This window comes from Harpia harpyja, chromosome 23 (assembly GCF_026419915.1).
Source record: "Harpia harpyja isolate bHarHar1 chromosome 23, bHarHar1 primary haplotype, whole genome shotgun sequence".
Classification (NCBI taxonomy): domain Eukaryota; kingdom Metazoa; phylum Chordata; class Aves; order Accipitriformes; family Accipitridae; genus Harpia; species Harpia harpyja.
The window spans coordinates 7,047,328-7,068,836 of NC_068962.1; the positions used below are offsets into that span (position 1 = coordinate 7,047,328).

Consider the following 21,509-nt stretch of genomic DNA (forward strand, 5'->3'; position numbering starts at 1 on the left):
GGCTGGAATCTCTCGACTTGATGTAGGCAGGATCACTTGTACTGACAGTTTTCCAGTGTCTTCTGCTTAATGAACAACATTCTATTTTTTTTTTTTTAACTTGCAACTTATGAAAGGTAGGAGGGAATCCAAGTATCTCACCCCATTGAACCAGTGTCCACATACATACAGAGGAACACACACCATGCAAAAACAGCTGTACATATCCAGTATTCTTTATCTGGACGCCAGCCTATGTTTGTGCACAAACTTGCATGCAGTGAAGGTCGTAAACGTGGTGTGCAAGCACTCTGCCCAAGAGATTTGAAAATCTGTATGTAATGTGGGCACAGCTGAGTCCTGGGAATGTCCTGTTCCAGCCTAGAATAACACATGCACAGAAATATGTGCCAATGGTGTGTATTTCTGTTACAGGAGAGACATAATCTGTGTGTGAATTCACACCATGCTTTATCATGAAATAAGTAAGGCAGAGGATAGCACAATAGAACCTCCTTGGACTAAAGGCTAATCTGAGTCCTTGTACAGGATAATCTTAAACTGCTCATCAAGTGGATCTATAGCTTTTTCTTTGTGTATTTTTGTTCTTTGCTGTGAAACTCAGAATTCAGTGACAGGTAAAGTTAAATTTCTCATTTTTTTGAGGAAGAACTTAATAATGCTCAATTATTTTTTTTGAAAGGAGTTTTATGTTGATACATGATAGGCATATACGTTTTATATGAATTTGGAAGTATGAGGAAAAAACACAAAATATTCCTTGCTACCATGTGCTTGTTTGGTAGCAGCAGACGAATATGTCTTCCATTTATGTTTGCAGTATGTTACATCATGGCTGCATGGATTCTTCAGTCTGTTTAGTAACTCATGACCTCTAATTATGTTTGGAAAAAAGTTATTCTGGCAATGTAAGTCAGACTGTAAAACTAAGTTGTGCATGTCCTGACAATCTATTTCCGTTTAGAACAGAAAATGAACTCTGCAAATCATACAGCAACTCTTTTTGTAAGAGCTGCTCCTGGACAAAAGAATGAACTTAACAATGTCTATAGCGCATACTGAAAGCTCAGAGCAATACACTGATGTACAAGGTTCATTATTTTAAAGTGGGATTTTTTTTTTTGGACAGTGCCTGTAAATGTGGAGGTTTTCAAGTGTGTAGGGAAGTTTGTTCCTCCATTTCACATTGATCCAAAAAATTCCTCTCTGTTTATGGAGATTTCATAATTGTGTCTAAAATGGGAGTAGGATATTAAAGTGTTGACTTTTGTGGTCTAACTGAAGTAATGGACTGAAGTAAGGTAGTGAGGAGTCAGCCATGATACATTTAAATTGATAATATGCTGCATATATGCAAAATAATTATCTAAATTAAAAGAATTGCTTAGAAATTTAGGGAGGTTGTAATTTAAACATGCTAATGGTTTATTGTAAAGAAGTCCTAAGTTCCAGCCCTCTAATTTCCAGCCTCTGTTTGCTCGTTTTAAGTGAACTCAGCAAAATTTGTCTTTTACATTAAATGGCAAGCAGACAATATTATGCATTATGTTTTAAACTGATACAGATCTGAATGTCAGTTCTTCCTGAGATTTGTTTTTCTTTTACTACTTTGAAGCATGCAGGAATAGGAACATTAGTCAGCCAAATGAATTTAGGAAGCTTGTATAACACAGCTTGGCACCCTCTTTCATTTGGATTTAAAAATATGCTCCTGAATAAACAGAGCTTTTTTGTGGTTATTTTAAAAAGGAGGGAAAAAAAATATATCTCCAATATTCATAATTGCTGTCTTTTTCAAATTAGTGTGGTTCTGCAACGTGCGGATTGCATTTCTATTCTAATAGCAAAAACTATCAGTGCTGTATTTGACACCAGTTTAAATGGTTCTGATGTGTATTGCATTCTTTATTTTCAAGGAAATATGAACCTTATTTATAAACGGTAAGTTTAAACACTGTCACTGAAGCTGCTTTGATCTTCTGTATTATAATCCCTGGCAAAAAATGTGCCCTAGATTTACCATGCATTCTCTAAATCCGTGTCCTTTAAAACTTCTGGCCATAATCATAGTCTGTTCCAAATGGTTTTGATAAATTTCTTCAGCATTTGTTCCTTTAAAAGTGTAAAGCTGGGCAGTGAAAGCCCTCTTTTCAGGCTACTAAATCCAGTGAAAAATCTTGCTATTTTTTTAAAATTAGACTCCATTCCCAAGCAGGGTGGTGTTCATAATCCCCCATCAATTTTCTTCTGCCATGGATGCAGGAAGATTTTGTTCCCGCAAATTTCTGGATTTTCTTTTTTCCTATCATCACATCTCAAGCCCACATCTAAAAATGATTGTTCGTCCTTCGAGTTTCAATCTCCTCTCCCCATTAAGACGGAAAACTTAACAGTGCTACCCTCATTTCTTTGTGCACATTCCCTGGCCTCGGTTGCATTTAAGTCAGCATCCTCACCTCTGACAATAAAACTTCAGCGCTTCTGGCAGTCAAAACACTGAAGGTGTCTCTGTCACCGTACTGTTTCCTTCCACATAGTCTAAGCTTCATCTCTGGTGAGTGTTTTCTACAATTTTTGTAGTAGTCTGTCCAGTGCCCATTTTATTTCCCACAATTTTTTGAGGCCTAATTCAAATATTAATCCTCTGAATAACCTGGTTTTGCTGTATTTCCTCTTGTCTGTAAAGACTAGGCATCTCAGAATTAGAATGAATCCACTGTTCTGTGGAATATGTTGTTTATTTATATGATGATACTGGTAAGCTATTAATACAGTTATGAAGAGCCCTCTGAAATATTGGCCTGCCATTTCTAGAAGCAACAATACCTTTTCCTCTGTAACATCAGTAATTTTCTTAATACATATTTAGAAAATACTTGCCTTTTTTCTTTAGGGGTCAAATACTGATTGAGACCAAAGGAAATCCTTTTAGAAGTAATCGTTATTGCTTTCTCCTGTATCTCAGCTTTGTCACCTAACCATATTAGAAATATCTGATTCGGTGTTTTTGTTTGGCCTTCAAAAAATTCTGGCCTAAAACCTTCTTTAAATCATCTGGAGTGAATTTCCTGTCTTCCCTTTCTCCTCAGCACATTTCAAAAATCTCTTCTCACACACAGGTTTTAGTGATCAACTAGACATTTGCCAGTAATAATCAGATTGTCTATAGTGCTTTTGGTCATTTCCCACTGTAACAGAATGTTGTTGATATTTAAAAATGATCTGAGACATATGTGAAGTTAATCTGATTTTAGCCTACTGGTTTATTTCTATTGAAATGAGTCCCTCTTGTTTTGCATCCAAGAACATTATTTCAGTTACTGTTGAATTTGTACCTGTTTAAAGTGCTAATTGTCAAACTATGATATGCTTTTTGGCTTTATGCACTGTGATAGATTCTTCTTCTTAACATACACACTCCATTACTTATTTCAAAGTAAATGGCACAATTCCTGCGAAACTGGGAAGAATTTTTTTCTGTACAAGTTGACAAGTATCACTTAAGTAAACTTGCTAAGAAACTGCATTGCTTATGAAAATACCTAACTAGTCTTACTGGAGTTTTAGAATGTAGACATTGAAAAGTATATACTCTGAGGAGATTTGCACTAATCTTCTCAATGATGGGATATATTTTCTGTGAGATTATTTACAGAAGCCAGAGAAATTTCATGATAGGCCAGGCAACTTAATGTGTCCTCTTTAAGAAGAGCAATCGTAGGAAACTTGTGAGAACGAGGTGTATAAATCATCTAAGAAATCATATTATATTGTGTGAGTACTTGCATGAGTTTCTCTATCAGCACATCTGTAACAAGGATGCTGCTGATGCTGTATCAGAAAAATAGTTTCACTACTGACAACTGTGGTTCTTTCTAATTCACATGAATACTCTTCACCAAATGTAAAGCTGTATAGGATGTAAATGCACTACACGCAATTTACAACTGCATTTTTTTACAAGTAACCCCTGTGAAAATAATCAGTAAAATTAAAGTAAAATAGCTGTTTTTTCAAAGGGTTGTGTTCTGTTGCATTGTTGCAAATGTTGTGAGGATACCTAATGTTTCTTATCAGTTATGTACTAAAATCAAAGTACTATATTATTGGTGTCTTAAGAATTATATTTTATAGGCATCTGTGTTTAATAGGCATTTATATTTCTTCAAAATTGTACAGACTTAGGGAGCTTTTTTCTCAGATTATTTTTCTACCAGTTGTATCTGCATCTCGATACCAAGCTACAAACTGACTGATTCAGCTTCTTCTTTTGGTATGTTTACCCCACAATTTCTGCAATTTTTAAGGAAAGCCGCAAGTGGAGCTTCAGGTTGAAGTTTAGATATTTACAGTTCTCTCCAGTTAACATAACTCAAGCAAAAACATTGAGGCAGTATTTGAATGACATTCGTATTAATTCTGCAGTCACAATTCTGTGACATGGAAGTTAGTTGGGATATATCCTGTGTCTCTTTGCTCTAAGCTGAGAGCACTTCCACGTTGATGGAGATCATGGGAATGTGCCTGTTCTTCCTGGAAACATAGGGGAATTGTGGGGAGACGCTGAAGTACTAGAAACACTTTGATGGAGTTTGTAGTCGTTAGCCTGTACAAATGCCAGTCAAAACCAACTGAAAAATCAAAACAAAAAACCTAAACCCACCCACAAGCCAGCAGGATATTAGAATTACAGTTTGTGTGGACAGGTCTAAAGTTTGGGGCAGGATATAAATTATAACTCAGGTTAATTTTACAGTAAAGGCATGGTAGAAATGGGTGATCATGGTGTTCCCTCTGTTTTCTTAAATATATAGTAACTCTTAACATATTAACTCTTAATTCTGGTCCTTAGAGTTAATGAGTATGTCCAGAATTTAAAAAAGATTTTTTCTTAACAGCTTGCCTCTATTGTGTTGTCAGCAGATCTTGCTGTATTTAAATCAGCCAGTAGAAGGAAGGTGAGAACTCTATATTAATAGATTTCAATGAAAGGAATAGAAAAGCCCAGCTCCTGTAAAAGAAATCCTTTCAATGTACTAAAATTCTTTGCGTTCCAAAATGGGTGAATAAATAGAAAGTATTGAAATTACTTATTTAGATTAAAAAAAAAAAAAAGAAAAGATCTAAGAAAAAAACTAAGTAGCCCCATATTGTGTTTCCCTTATCGTAACAGTCTGAGGAAAAAATTATTTAGGGACAGAAAGCAAAGTGTAGGAATAAGTCATTAATTTGTAACATGGCAAAAACCTAAGAGGTAATGTTCTTTAATTGTCAGCAACCTCATATAGTTCAATCTGGTAAGAGGGTTCACAGATTGATGACAACATGTGCAAGCTACATAAATTACTCAGGTTAATTGAAATTAAAAGAGATTCTGAGGAACTTTGTAAAGGTTTAGAGAAGATAGGAGAACAGATGGCATGATGGCAAGTGGAGTTTATGGTGTTGAAGAGCAAGGGGGATGCATTTTGGAAGGAATGTTTTGAACTAATTGTAACTACATTAATACAGCATTTTTCATTAGTTGTAAAAACTACTTACAAGCTCTTTTTTTAATGTTCTTGTAGCAATAGTTGGTCAGGAAGAATGGATGAAAAATCCCTGTATTTTACCTGAGATAGAGCAAATTAACCAACATATTGGGACACAGTAAGAGCAGGATGAGACACATATAAACTCTAATGCTTTTATGCTAGTGATAGTCAGCTGTCTTGAAAAAAAGTCCTGGTTGCCCTATTGGAAAAAAAGAATATCACAGAAATAGTGGTCCTAAAATAGGCAAAAGCGTTATTTTGAAACTGTGCATATGAAGGGGGACTGAAAGCTGAGAGCGAGAAACTACTGAGTGATATGCAAGTAGCAGAGAGAATGATTACTGGGCATTACTGATCCTTTCTTGGTACAAGAGCAAAGAAATATTTAAAACAATTGAAAGTCAGAAGATGCTAAAGCAGGCAGTGCTACCTTCACACATAATTACCAGTCTGGAAAGCTTTTTGACACTAGATACAATATGGCTTGAAATGCAGCTTGATAAATGTCAGAGTGAGCCTAAGAGGTCACTTCCACCGAAGGGGGTATTCCTGGTCTTCTCATCCTTGCACATCTCCTCCTCCACTCATTCCTCAGGGATTAGTTTTCTGTCTCTGAGCTGAATTGGCTAGTCACTGTCTGTGGATTTACTGATTGCGGAGGGGTCGGGTGAATGTCAGAGTGAGGGAAGCTGCGGAGAAGGAGACGCTGAGAGCCCTCTCTCAGCAGCAGGGAGCTGTTAGATTGCTTCAGACCATCTCATTAACCTCAAGTGAAGGAAAAAAGGATTATACACTTAAGTAGGTAAAAAGCTGTGGTTACTTTAGTTTACACTCTGAGCATGAAAGTTTGCTTATCTTTTGGTTCATGCAATTAAGAAGAAATTTTAAAATAGGCAATATATTCTGTAAGTGTGAATGATCAGGTTTCTTCAGTTTTCTGTGGCTACCAGACTGATCATGTACCGATCTGACACTTCATATTTTCCAAATCTTCATTGCCTTAATTGCACAAGTCAGATTTGGCCTAATTATAAACTTAGTTTCATATACAACCATCTGCCAAAATCACCATCTGTAACAATTCAGCCTTTAGTTTTGGGAAAAGGAAAACCCTTTGAAATATATTGTAGCTGAACTCCAATTACATGTGGAAGCAATGACAGCTGAGACATTTATACTGAAAGATCTTTCTTTTAGCACATGAGTATGAATGGTTAGAACTTGTAAAATTTTATGCAGTGCTGACATGTTGCATAGCTCTAACCATTGAAAGACAGTGGAGTTTCCATGGACCATGCCTGAAAGATGCTCTTGTCCAGTACTTCAGTATCAACAGGAAAAGGCACTTAAAAGTATGTCCTCCCCTTTTAGGGGTGCACAGGAATTCAAAATATACTTCAGTTTCTGATGCAGTAATGCAGTCACTGGCTTTTTATGTTACAGGAAGCATTTTGATCAGTCCCATCCCATTTTTGCCATCTTCAGCTTGCATTGTCCTGGAACAACCTTATCTATTGCTTCAAAGCTCTAAAATGGCCATTCTGGCAATTTGCTTTCTTTAAAAAAAAAAAAAAGGCATAATAATTTCAGAAAGAACTTCTAAAATTAACAATGGCACAAAGCATTTTAGTAAATCATGAAAAAGGAATTGATGTTCACTTTCTGTGGTAAAAAGATGTGCAGTTGGAATAATAATCACTTAGGTATTTTTGACATATGGAAATGTTTTCAATTTAGATCAAAAACTTAAAAAAATAGTTGATTTGTTCTTAGTAATATACCAATGTAATTGCTTTAAGACAAGGCATAATGTATTTGTAATTCCATCTTGCTGAGGTAAATGGCTTATTGCCTGCCCAGTGCTTATGTTGTCTTGCAAGCATACTTAAATGTTTTGAAGATTAGTTGCTAATTTGATGTCAGTTACCTGATTTGTCTGCAGTCCCACAAGCTGTAACTTCAAGGCATTTGAGATTAATCTCATCCATCAGTGTATCACTTCGGATAAATATTCTTTTCACAAAATATATAGATTTGTTCTTAATGTACTTATATTTTAGTAACAGTGTAAATGTAAGATTGTGTTATTCTTTCACAGATCATTACCTTAAAGCTAAATTGTTCACTTTGGGTTTGAGTATGTATAGGAAAGAATCTGATTCAAATTATATAGGAAATTAAATGCTGTCTAAGAGCTTAGAGCATTTTTTGGAAGTAAAATTATTTACTGGGTAGCTTTCATAAATACATATGAGACAACTGGGGTAAAATCAGGATCTGAAGTGAAAAAAATTTTTTTCCAGTCAGAAAATGATTTAAATCTGGTTTTGTTTTACTCTGTGTTATTTGGAAACAGCTGAGAGAAACTAGCATGATTCTCACAAACATTTCTTGGTGCGCTACTAATACATACAGCTCAGCTTGTCAGGTATAGTGATGAGAAGTACAAGATCTAATGAAATATTGAAAATGAATGGTTTTAAATAGGTCTAGGGAGAATGTAAGCCTAGCAATGTTGTTTCTGATGGGCTCATTTGATCATTGACATCAAAAGCTTCATTTGGTTATTGACAAATGTGCAGTCATATGCTCCAAGTTTTTGAATGGTAAGGTTTAAACTTACACATTTCCCAGGGAAATACCACAACAGACCTTCTGGTTAACTAACTACTGTATCAAGAAACGCTATGTAAATGAACAAAGAACAATAGGATTTTTATTGTGACAAATAAGTTCAACATGCTCAAAGTCCTCAGGGTTTTTCCTGCATCTCCTGATAAAGGAAGATGAAAACTTAGCACCAAAGCTAGGAGATGCAGGTTTCATTTTTTACTTTTGTTGTTTTTTTTAGTATGCTGGCTTTTCAATGGCTTGCCTGTAGGTGCTTTTAATCTTTTCCCCTGAAAAATTGTCTTCCAGAAACCTCCTGCAGTTTTTGTAAAAACTGACTATAGATTATTGTTAAAATGTCTGCTGTGGCTCTTCATGGGGCCAGAAGCCAACTTCATTGCCTAACAACATGTGTTTTGTTGGAAACAGAATATGGTGTGGAAAGGGTTATGTATTTGTTTTAAAACTCAAACTGTTTCTAACAAACTAGGCACTGTTATGTTACGTTTTCCTCTGAATATTCACTTATGGTACATACTAGGTCTTCTATTGACTTAGCATAGAGTTTTGTATGCAAGATGCTTGTAAAGCACTGCATTAAATCTGTAAAGCCACATTTCTAAATCATGAATGGTATACAGGCACATCATTAATAGACATTATGTCCAATATAGTAAATTTCTTGATGAAATGAAAAATAGTGAGAAGGAGCAGAAACTCAAGCTTCACTATGGAAGACCATGACCCAGCCCTGTTTTTGCAGTTGCGTAATCACACTCTTTTCATCCTACAGTAGAGCAGTGTGTGAAGAATACTTTTCATCCTTGTTACTTGCTCCAAGGGAATCATGTAGGTTTAGAGTAATGCTTATAAAAGTATCTTTTGAATTCCAAAAGACTGAGTAACAGCTTTTATGACTTATGTTCAAAATTTTAGGTGTCACTACTGATGATGGAAGGAAACCTAAAATATCCCTGAAGTATTTCCCAAATGATCTGAGATTTAAAGCAGCTGAAAAGGAGAATGACCTTTCATCAATGTAGCTGGTGTTGAAAACTTTGACCAAAGGTTTCGCTAAATATCTGGTTGGTTTGGGTTTTTTTTAATCTCTTCAAAATACAAAATCGCTTTCCTCACCAACATTTTACAAGAGAAGAATACATGTTACATCATAATTTGCAAAGTTACCAACTGAGGTTTTGGGGGATCAAAGAAAAACTTCAGTTCTGGTGCATTGAAATGTCCTGTTCCAAGCCTTTTTAATTTGATGCAGGTGCTACTGTCTGGAATGCATGCAGAGAAGCCAGCTTTTATGTGAGTAAATTGGGAATACCTGTTATGTCAATTGGTATTTATCACTGGGAGAAACTGCTCTGACTAATGAGGACTGATCCATTTAAAAGTTGCATGACTTAGTGTCACTCCACTTTAGAAGCAACCACCTGGCTGGATACTGCATCCATTGCAATAGCCACAAGAATGCGCAGTAAGAGGTAGGGTAATCCTCTATTGACATTTGCTGGAGAGGAGAGCCTGTAAAAGCTGAGCTGCTATAGAGAGTAAATAGATAGAATTTCTAATCTGAGAGGAGGTAAGAGGGAATGCTTTGTTTGTTTTCCATGAGTCTTTGGTTTTTTATGTTGCTTCTGTGTCATGGAGCACTGGAAGTGAGAAGGGCTTTTTAATTAGGCCTAATGAAGACTCAGATAGCAGGGTTGATCTCCATAAATACATTAAGAGAACAAATGGGAAAGTTGGGAGTATAAATACATCATCAAAGGAGCAGTGTTGCCACGAGAACACGTGGATGTAAACTGCTATCAGTAGACTTAAACTGGACAGTACAAGAAGGCTTTTAACCATTGGAACATGAAGATCTGGAACAATTTCCCAAGATTCACTTTGAATATGGTGTTCAGTTTTGGGCCCCTCACGACAAGAAAGACATTGAGGTGTTGGAGCGTGTCCAGAGAAGGGCAGCGGAGCTGGTGAAGGGTCTAGAGCACAAGTCTGATGAGGAGTGGCTGAGGGAACGGGGCTTGTGTAGTCTGGAGAACAGGAGGCTGAGGGGAGACCTTATCATTCTCTAAAACTACCTGAAAGGAGGCTGTAGTGAGGTGGGTGCTGGTCTCTTCTCCCAAGTAACAAGTGATAGGACAAGAGGAAACGGCCTCAAGTTGTACCAGGGGAGGTTTAGGTTGGATATTAGGAAAAATTTCTTCACTGAAAGGGTTATCAAGCATTGGAAGAGGATGTCCAGGGAAGTGCTTGAGTCACCATCCCTGGAGGTATTTAGAAGACGTGTAGACGTGGTGCTTAGGGACATGGTTTAGTGGTGGACTTGGCAGTGTTAGGTTTATAGTTGGGCTCGATGATCTTAAGGGTCTTTTCCAGCCTAAATGACTCTGATTCAATGATTATTCCCTCCACTCCCACTTGACTCCTCCACTCCTATTTGCTTTTATCCAGTCCTATTACAAATGTAACCTGTCTGCGGTGTCAAAGGAGTGGGATATTACACAACTGTTATCTGGAGCCTACCTATCCCAGGAGTTACCTGAAGCCCCCAGTGACTTTGAAAACTGATACTTGCTGTGGAATGGGGCAAGTAAAGTCAATCAGGAGATTTATGTTCCAGGAATACCAGTTTTTTCATTGTCTGTTGAGGAGGACTGCTTAGACCTATCCCTGTATGATGGAATTCAGGTTACTGATATCATTTGCCTTGGTAGTAGATGATACTAGAGCTTTTCTGGATGGACTGCGAAGTACCACATTTGCCTGATGTTGGTCATGAGATCTTCACAATGGCAGAGGGACTGAGGAAAGCTGCTGGAGCTTGCTCCCATGATCTTTATCATGATACAAACCATATCATTTATGCAACCTCTGTTTCTCACCTTATCCTGAGTGCTCTTGTAGACCACCAATATAGACAGCAGCTGTAAAATGTCAGGAAATGAATAGTCTCATGATATATAGTACAGTACTGATGTGAAAAAATATCATCCTTCAGTGCTGTCAGAGCTTATACTGGTGTTGCCATATCCGAGAGATCCGAACAGTGTGCTTTAATCACATCTAAGCTCATAATTGTAAGGATGTAATACGATTAAGGTAGGTGGATGAAACACAATCTCGACTGCACTGGCATCCAATTTTAGTCTGTGTTCAGCAGTTATCCTTTTGTAATGAGGTCTCTCATATTGAGCAGGTCAGAGAACTTAGTTCTGAATTTATATCCCTATAAAGATCCAGGCCGTATCAGGGATGGTATCAAAGAAATTCAGAGTTCAGAAACAGAACAGTGTCTTTCTGAGGACATGTCTTTGGTTTACAACCAAGTGGACCAGTCTGTGATTTGTATTTCAAAAGTCATCCTCTACTTATACAAGAAAGTATAAAAGGATTGAAAAGAAAAAAAGCAAAAAAAATGCCTAAAAACCTTTTAATTTTGTATAAGAATATTTTTTTCCTGATGTTCTCTTTCCACAGGCTAAAGCATGAACTGAAAACTCTTCAGATTTATAATACAGTTTACTTTCTAGCAAAGTTTGTGCATGACAGAGTAAGAATACACTTAATCTGTTTTAATTCATACTACAAATAAAATACTAGGGAGGACAGACATTTTCATCATGTGCATGAGTTTTGTATGCCATTGTATGCCAAGTATAAAAATAGCTGATGATTTCACTGTTCTTGATTTTTTTTTTATTTTTTTATTTGTCAGTGTAGTAGTTCTCCTAACCCAAATTCCATGTACTTTGTAGCAGATGGTAAGAATTAAAGATCCAGTACAGAATTTCTGTAATTCTTATTCCATTTCCTTTACTGGTGCTTGAAGGTTGATGATTAAGAAGGGTGGCTCTGTATACATTTTCATTATAATTCAAAACAATATTCAAGATAGTGGATTTTTTTTTTTGCACAAACTTGGCAAACAAGCAAGACATCTGAAATAGATCTTTAAAAACAATCTTTAAGTATTTTACTTAATAGAGTGTCTTTTCATTCCCTGAGGAAGACAGATCATCCACCTCCATACAATGTGAGAATCTTGTCCTCCCTGCCAAGATAAACCTGTATCTTACTTTGCCTTCCCCTTTCAATTACTTAAAAATACCTTTGGATTTCTGCTGGAAAACTCTTTTGTAAGTTCCCAGGAAGATGGGGGGAAGACAACTTCCTATTTGGAGTTTGTGGGAGGTTTTGTTGAGTCAACTGAAGTCTGGACTTCTGCTTATTTCTGTTTTGATTGTGTAGGTATTTTGAATCTCAATGTCTCCATTAAGAGAACAAGTAATATTGGTCTTTATCACTCTAACATGGGATAGAAAAATGAAAATTTCAGTACCAATCCTGTATGATTGTAATGGAACTTTACAAGGAGGGGGGAAAAATATCTCTTGCCAGTGCATACGTCCTAAAAAGACTGTGCTAAATGCAGAACCTCTGAAGATCCTCATAATCTCTGATGATGACTTGAAAGGAAGATGTCTTTCAAAATATATGGGGTTTTTTATTTTTAATGTTTCTTCCAATTGGAAACATTTTTGTCCATAAAACTCCTGGTTCTTTGCAGAACTAGAATGCCACCTGATGGATGATTATCAGTAAATATTTATTTGGCCACTGTTAACACAAGCTCCAGAGGCAACATCCATGTGTAATTACCTGTCTCTTGGTAACTTCCCTTCCCGGTGTTTGGGAACTAAACAAACCAGCTGTCATCCAGGACAGATTTAGGATGCATGGAAACTGCTTGGATCCTTGATTGTCAAGTGAGATTAAAAAGTGGACAAAATTTATTATGGAACAGATAACATTTTTAAAGAGCCACAGCCAACATTTTTAGAACAGCCAAATATTTTAAGTTGGTATCCTTACAATGATGGAAAATAAATACATTAATTTACACGTTAAAAACACTGGTTTGTAGTTTACTGAATGTAATTACAAAATACCTGGATTACATTGATTTGCAAGGCAAATCTGTATCAACTTATACTTTGTCTTGCTTATCATGGTCGTCTTGGTTCCAGTTGAAACACACAAACCAAACACACCAGGAGTTTGGTTGCACCTCACTAAGTGCAACAGTAACACGTTGTCTGGAGCAGCCTGCTGCTTCTGCCTCTGTCAAGGATCGCTGGAAGGGCTAGAGGATGATAGCAATTGGCCCGAGGTTGCATGAAATGAAGTTGGCGTATCTTCTAAGCAGCTTCCAACTTTTCCCAAGATCTGGATGGTGGGAAAGAATAGTGTGATTCATCATTTTCTCAGCACAGTAAGACCATATATCTTAAATTTGTCTGTCTCGGGGAAAAAGATGTGCATAACTTGACAGAACTGGAGAATGGTTTCTCCTTCCAGCTGAAGAAAAACTACTGAAGAAAAAGGAGTTTGGCATTAGCATTTAACAGATTTGGGGCTATTTTTATCCACTGACCTGAATAGAATTATTTCTGATAGATTAACAGTGTACCTTAGAAGGGAACAAGGTCTGCAAGCATCTGGATACAGCAATTGGCTTTTCTTTTGCACATGTGGCTGGTGGAGTCCAGGAAGTGCCACTTTAGCATTCTACCACCAAATGAGCAATTAGCTGAAAAATCCTGTTCTTGTCAGCTGTCATTAGGCATTCCAGAAGTCCCCCATGGGAAAGCAAGTGAGCATGCAAAGGTTAGGGGGAAGAGGTTTTATGGTTGGGAACATCATGGAAAGGCAAACACAGAATTGTCACAAGAAGATCAGCTGTGAAAGCAGGTTGGCCATTGAACTCATTTGAATGTAGGGGGTGATGACACCTTTCCCTGCTTATGTTTGTAACAATAACTCATTAATTTCCTTCCCCTTTACACCATGAAGTACCTTTGTATTGTGTATTTTAGATATTATATGCACAACTGGGTAGAAGAGTATTCTGCATTTTGTAAATTCTGTGTTTAGTAAAACTGAGTATGTGTTCAAATATTTCATGTCTAAACCACTCTAAAACTTAGTCTGAAAAAGTGACCAGCATTTCTGTAGTCTGTGTTTAAATCAGAATCCAAATAAATTACTCTGATACTCCGTGATGAATTTTTGTTTACTTTTATCATCATTCTCTGTACTACTCATCATTGTTAAAAAAGTGAAGAATAGTATCAGTCACTAGAAGAGCATGCATCTGCTTTTTGTAATCATAACAAAGCATGTAGGGTGTGATCCAGAGATTTTTAGGTGTCTCACCCCAGCAGGGTGACTCACTGAGCTGGAGTTAGCCTCTGTTTTGTTCAATGGACTGCCAAAAGGTTGCTCAACAAAACTCACATGTTGACTGGGGAGCTTCCCAAAAGTTAAGGTGCCCAGATGGAGGAGCATGTGTGAGACGAGGATACACACAAACGTTCTGATGCCTGTGTAGCGAACATGTCTTTTTTTTTTTTTTTTTCCTTACTTAATGGCTTGCCAGTATAAAATGCATAAATGCTCTGAAAAATAAGGGTCAGGAATACCAGCGTAGCCCCATGTTGCCCCTTCTGGCCAGGAAGCCATCATAAGTGGGAAAGTACCACCAGTGGTAATTACAAGGTAGATATCAGAGGAACAGATCCCAACTTCAATGAGTTGGAATTACCTTGGTTAGAGGAAATTTAACTGAGGTCTGTCACTCATTAGTGAGCATCCTAGTTGATAGGCTATTATATTCAGTAAGGCTAGTGCCAGTCTTTTGAAGGACAGTGATGGGTGTACGCTGGACTTAATGCTTCAACTACACATTATTCAGGGTTCTTGCAGTGGTTCCTCCAACTACACTGAAGTTATCTCTTAGGTACCTGAGAGCATGTAGAGACCTTTCCAGTTCCAAATGTGCTTGCCAGAATACTTCACTGATTCCAGAACTAGGTGGTCACGGGTGTGTGACTTTTTTTTTCCACACTTAACTCACTTCTTTGGGGCCTGAGCAATATTTAGCATTTCAGTAGTATTTAGGCACAGCCATTTAGTGTAGTAAAGTTAGCACTGTCATTTGCGTGGGTGAAGGTATCGCTGAATACCATGAAAATGGGAATTGGATTACATTCTGTGTAAATGCTCTTCTTCAATTATAAGATTTTTCCACATTGACATTAAATTTCTTAACTGATTAAAGACAGTTCTTCCATGACTTTAATTATCTCTATCACAGCTAAATAACTAAACAGATAGTAGACATATGAAAGAATTATTGTGCTTTTATGCTTCTGGATGCTTTGTGGTTAAAAAAAAAAAGGCAATAAATATCTTTTCTTGCCATTTTCATTTTCTCTGAATCTTCTTACAAAAGGCATTTTTAAGGCGTAAGTGTGAACATGAAGTTAGCTATCCATGACTGACCAACCAATATTGTCTATGGCAGAAGTTTACAAGCTGTGCCTCAGCAAAGTAGTATGCAAACACTGCCTGAGGAGCTAATATCAAGAGATGTTCCTACCCCAGCATTAGCAGAAGTAAAAAATAAATTTGGGAAGCCTGGCCCAGGGTGAATATTGTTCCACATTGGCAGCTAACCCTACTGGAGCTGTGGCTTAGTTGTGGTTAATTGGATGATTTGCTCAAGAAACTGGGCTGAAAAATTCTGTGGCTAACATGATTTGCAGGCAAGAAATTTTATAATGAAAACCCCATTCATCTGTGTAGTTACTACCTGTCCCTGTACTTAATGGTTTTTTGTGTTTTATTATTTGCCTTTTTTTTTGTTGTTGATTTCTCCCTACTTATGATTACAATTGTTATCAGTACAAACTAGATATTTGGAAATGTCCAGACTTTCCAATGTTTGGCTTATTTAGCAATGTGGTGTTCCCTTGCTGCTTTCCACTTAAGGAATTAGCTGAATATTAACCAGTGTGATTGAGTATCTTTGATAGCATACTGTGAAAAAGATGCTAAAGCACTCATTCAGCAGCCTTTGTCAACACTCCAGATCATAAATGAGGAACATAAATGAAAAAGTTGTTGATTTACAACTGAAAGGATGGCCTTCAACACATTGGATCACTAGCTAAGCCTCTAAAATGCTGTTAACTGAAATTGTAGATTGTGGTTTATAAGTAATAGTAAAAATTATTTGCAGAATGATCGAAAGTATATACTTGAAATCTTTAATTTGACTTATTCTTTCCAGTCTAATCATTATTTTTTTCCCTTTCAGAGCAGCAACTTAAATATTCAGTACTTAAGATCTTGATTTCAGAACATAAAAACAACTGAATAATATTTGAGCCAAAAATAGGAAGAGGCCCTTTGGTATACAGGTCTGCCTTCTGTCTGCCATGTATCTTCAACTTAATGCTAGTAGGTGATGTGTGATTAAATCCTGTGGCCAGCTTTGAAAATCCCATTTTAGCTTAGAAGTAATTATGTATGGAAATCTGTTATGAGTGCTGTGTGGATAACTTTCATTTACGCTTAGTAAAGTGTAAAACTGGAATCTCTATTTATAAAGCTGTTGTTTAAGGTTCCCTTTTGTTCTGTCCTTGATTTAATTCAGTCTATTCAAGTTTTGCTCAAACAGCAGGTTTGGTCATTAGTAAATAACAAAAATAGCTTAGCTCTTTGATCTCTACAGTCCTTACATACAATGTGCCTGTAGGCATGTGTAATATAAATATTTGGTAAGTGCAAATAATTAAAAGATTTTGGATAATAGGCATGTTGAAACTAGCAGTATTTTGCAGATTTTCAGTTCCTGTTGGATGGCACAGGGACCAAATAAGCAAGAAAAACCTCAAATAATTTAAAAATTTACAAAGCATTTGTTTTTAATAGCAGTTATAAAAATTACTATGCCTTTGAATCCCATTATTTACATAGGAAAAAATTGTATTCTTATTGATTTGCATGATTGTAAAAAGTGTAGTGATTTTAAGCTTCATGTATGGGTCATCTTTAGATCCAGAAGCATGAAAATTGGCAAGATGCATCAGAGTTCTGGTTTTACTTGGAGTGTGCGGCTGCTTTTATTAACATTACTCAGTTGATGTGGCAAAAAAGTAATTCCAGTTAAAGAGTTTTGTTACTTTTTTGATTCTTAGACTGTTAGGTTAAACATTGTCCTATGACAGTGACACAAGTCAGTGAACAAATCCCATCTTCCTTTACATACTAGTCAATATTGAGGAACCCAGTGAAGAAATCAGCAGTTTCTGGCGTGGACTCCATCTCCAAAGAACACGTCAGGGAAATGTCCCTGAAACTCAGTGAATGTAACCGCTAGTGTACTCTTTAACTCTGAAGGTAGAACTACTCTTTCTTTAGTTCTTGAAAGCAGTATAGTTAGTCCATTTTGGAGCTGGTTGTCATTAACTTCTTGCCTTTTTTTAATAACAATTTTGTTCCAAAAATCACAGTGGGGAAGTAGTCTGTTAACTTGAGGACCCCTTTGGTTTCCTCTGTGATTCTAGAGAATATGTGAGGAGAGGGAGATGTTTCTCTGACCACTTAAAGCTAGTTCTTAAACAACTTTGAGCTCTTATACACTGCAAGGAGCTCTCAAAGGTCCTTTCAGAGACTAGCAGCATCTTTGTTGCATCTCCCCAGAGCTTGAGTTGTTCATATATGTATAACTGCAAAGCTTTGTATAGCATAAGATACAGAGGTTTTGCAAGAAAGATTAAGTACCTAACTTCAAGTTAGGTGTTTATTCTCAATTCTTCACATAGGTAATTACTCTCAATAATTATTTGTACAAACATTCAATAAAAGTATTTCTAAATGCTAGTTATGTTGAAGCAAGAGGCATTCTCAAAACACACGCTGCATATTGAACGTGTACTTTGCTTAGAATATTTTCGATTTCTTTGTGTGTAAGTCTACCCATCATCATGATCCTGTGGTGTTTGAAGGTACAGTTTAGGAAAAGCTGAGTACAGGCTCCACCAAAACGGGCAGTCCTGGCTTGTCCTATCTGTAACAGAGCATTTCTGCTGTCTTGGTTACCTGGATCAGAAAGCTGATCTGTGTGAAAAATAGCACAGGAAAACAAAATGGAAATTGTCTGCCTGGTACAGCTGGCTAAACCATCTCACCAGTGCCAGTGCAAGAGGTGGGGGGAGGAGGCTGGATTGTCTTTTCCAGCAGCAACCCACGCTGGTTTTACCTAAATTAATCAGGAAGCCATATTCTAAGAAAGCAAATGACCAGTTTTACTTGAGATGTAAGATACATACAAGATTTGAGATATAAGATACAATAAAGGTATTTACTTATCATTTAAAGAGCTCTAGGTAAAGTGCTTGGCACTGTTCCATCATGTTTATATAGCTCCCAAGTGAGATTTATCATGCTTTCTTAAACCCCTGAGGTTACTATAATGATACTTAATCTTTTAAATCTGTGATTTTCTTTCCCTGCTTTCCTAGAGAGCTTTGTCTGTGTTTGATTTGCTTTGGTCTTAAACTGAAGGGTCGGATAGCATTTGAAGGCAAGGCTGGAGACAGGAGCTCTCTACATGTCACAGGCAGGCTGGGATGCATCTTGGTTTGTGCAAAAGCAAATTCTGGTCTCAGTCCTTCCCTCGTGGAGGCTCAGGAGCCTGCACAGGCAAATTCTATACTTGCAGTAAATGTACACCATCATCGGCTCTTGCTGACAGCTTCAGTCAGCTGGCACAAGAAGCTTCACAACCCGAGGCAACTTTTGATTATCCATAACTTAAATGCTTTAACATTCTGGAAATAAAGATCTGCAGCTTAAACTTGGCGCGGGGCTCTGTGGGAAACGAGCGAAGCACAAGGAGCAACAGAAGGCGAGGAAGTTCAGGCAGTGTAGCCAAGGAGACACCCAGGTGCATCGCAGCTAGTTATCTGGTGCTTTTCTGGCTGAGTCTCACAAGCCCGTGTGAGTACATGGCATTGCTGTTCCTAATAGGATTTAGGAGGGGAATGTAGTGCCAAAGCCAAGCTGCTGCTCCTGAGAGGCCAGGGCATGTCACTTAGAGAAAATGTATTGGATTGCTGCTGGAGATCTCAGTATTTGGGCAGAGGCCAGTTGTGGTTTTGCTTGCAGTTTAAGTACCCAAATGTAATGGCTGTGATTATGAACTTTCTCCTTTTATCTTGCTGCGGTCTGATTATAATTTTGTTCCTTATCAACCATTATCACATTAGAAGCAAAGGCTTATCAAATACCTTATCAGGTGAATGACAAGCATTTACTTAGCTTTATGCTGCTGCTGAAGAATATTGCAAAGTTTGTCTCTTTCTCTTCTTTGGTATCTGTAAACTTTGCAGAAACCCACCTCAGCAGGATCCTGTGGAAGTAATCTGATGGCTCAATACCAGGTTTTCCATTATTACTCTAAAGGTACTTTCTTCTAGAAAAGATCAATTAAGTGCATTTCTGTGGATCCCTGCCATGAAGGTTATACTATAGCGGTACAAGTATCTCCTCATGAAAGATGGAAGAGTATTGTTGCAGCTAGACTTTGTATATGAAAAACATTACTACAATCTCATTATTTCATGTTTGGAGATTGCTTACTTGGGGTTTCTTGTTTCTTTTTTGTTTTTACTAAATAGACTTGGATTATCACTTGCTTTTGTCTTCAACTACTCCTGCTTAATCCTCTTGTCAAAGCCCAGAGTTCCTGCGGGAATCCAGTGACAGATGATGTGAATGACATTGCAAAATTGGTAAGTAGCTTTTATTTTAAACTATTCTTTATGTTAAACAATAATCAGTGGCTAATGGCACTTACATTTTTAAGCAAAGTTAGGAAATCTACATTAGAACCAGGGGAATATTAAAAAAAAAATAAAATCCATTGACGTCTGTCACTTGATCAAAACCAAAACCTTTACTGCAGAGGCTGGAGAATAGTTTCAGAGTTCATTGAAGAGGTGACCTTCTTGACCAAGCTGGACTGTATGTACATATGTGTTTTCCTCCCTCCAAACTTCCATAAAAATTGTCAAAAGTCTTGATTTCCTCAAACATTGTCTGGGATCAGATTGCTTCCCATGCAGAAGAAAGATTATTGGCTTTGTATTACTAATTACTGTGGAGCAGACTGGCAGCAAACAGAACTGAAATGAACCAGAAGGCTTTACCTTAGGTTATATGGGAAACTTGTGCCATATATAGAAATAGTATGATATTAGACATCATTATAGCAATCAAGGCAATAACAATTGAACAGCTCTTACAGTCTTTAGGTGTGAATAAGCTACACTCATTATGTGTTTCCCTCCCTACTTGCTGTACCTAGAAGTTTAAGTCTGAAGGACTCACAGCCTCATATAAGAACTGAATTCATTTAAGTACATTTTAACTGTTACTTAATTGAACACTGCATTAACCTGAAAAACTGCATCTCCTTGTGTGAAGTCAGTTGGTATTTAACTCCGCTGAAGTCTGTGATTATGCTAACTTGCAGTAGTGCAGGATCTAACACCAAAGCTTTTAAGAAATAATATATACTGAACACTTAACAAGCATCCCTTCATCTACACACTGACTTCAGCTGAAAATTATGGCCTCATTATGGAAAAATGGTTGCAATACCAGTGTTAACATTATCAAACACTTAATTTGGAGTCCCTTGCATTTGCTGCCAGTGCAGTGTTCTTAAGCTGTTTTCTTTGGGCATTGTTATATACATTGGCACATAGTGTAAGTCTCTGGGGATGCTCTATAGTCCTACTCAAATGCTTAATGCTTCACATTAGTCCCTTTAGGCAGAATTCTGAAGTATCAGCATGTTTATTCAAGATAATATTTCATCTCTTGAAAGAGTATTAAGATTTGATTTAAACCTGTTGAAAGCATGACAGAACAACAGAACTCCTGTAAGGGCTGGTGAAACTGTCTAGCACAGGGTTAGCAATAACTTTTTGTCAATTATGCATCCTCAGAACAAATGCTTTAACTTTCCCCTTAGTACAATTTAAACCTCAAGAATGTATAAACACAGGTCACAAAAATTTGCATGCAGCTTGAGCAATCACACTTTTCTTTTGAGATAAATTATGAAAGAAACCTAATATCATAAAAATTGGGTTAGTTTTTAATTTGGCTGTGACTTTCCCTATCGTGTTCCTAGATCTTCCTCCAGACTAGTCCAGCAACTGCAGTTCTTGCACATACCCCTGCAGCACTGTTTCCATACCCAGACCCTCCTCCACGCCCCCTCTTAGTTCTCCACATGCAGCGTGGTTGCTGGTTCCCTCCCATGTGCCCTAGGCATGATGCCTACCTGAGCGATGTTTTGAACGCTTGCCGGATTTATATCCCCTTTCGCTTGGGCTGCTGGCTTGGCAGGAAGGACTTTGTGTGGCGACTGTTCTGTTGTAGGCGCTGCTTGTCCTGGAAGAAAACCTCTGCCAGCTGCCGGGGTTG

At 37.3% G+C, this 21,509-nt stretch overlaps 1 protein-coding gene across 3 annotated transcripts in view; it reads left to right on the forward strand.

Moving 5' to 3' along the window:
- Positions 1 to 21,509, forward strand: part of KITLG (KIT ligand) — a 57,387-nt gene that overhangs the window by 6,601 nt on the left and 29,277 nt on the right. For all 3 annotated transcript variants that reach the window (XM_052774642.1, XM_052774643.1, XM_052774644.1), the window contains exon 2: positions 19,691 to 19,804. In XM_052774642.1, coding sequence (XP_052630602.1) covers positions 19,691 to 19,804 — 114 coding nt within the window. The remainder of the gene's footprint in view (positions 1 to 19,690; positions 19,805 to 21,509) is intronic.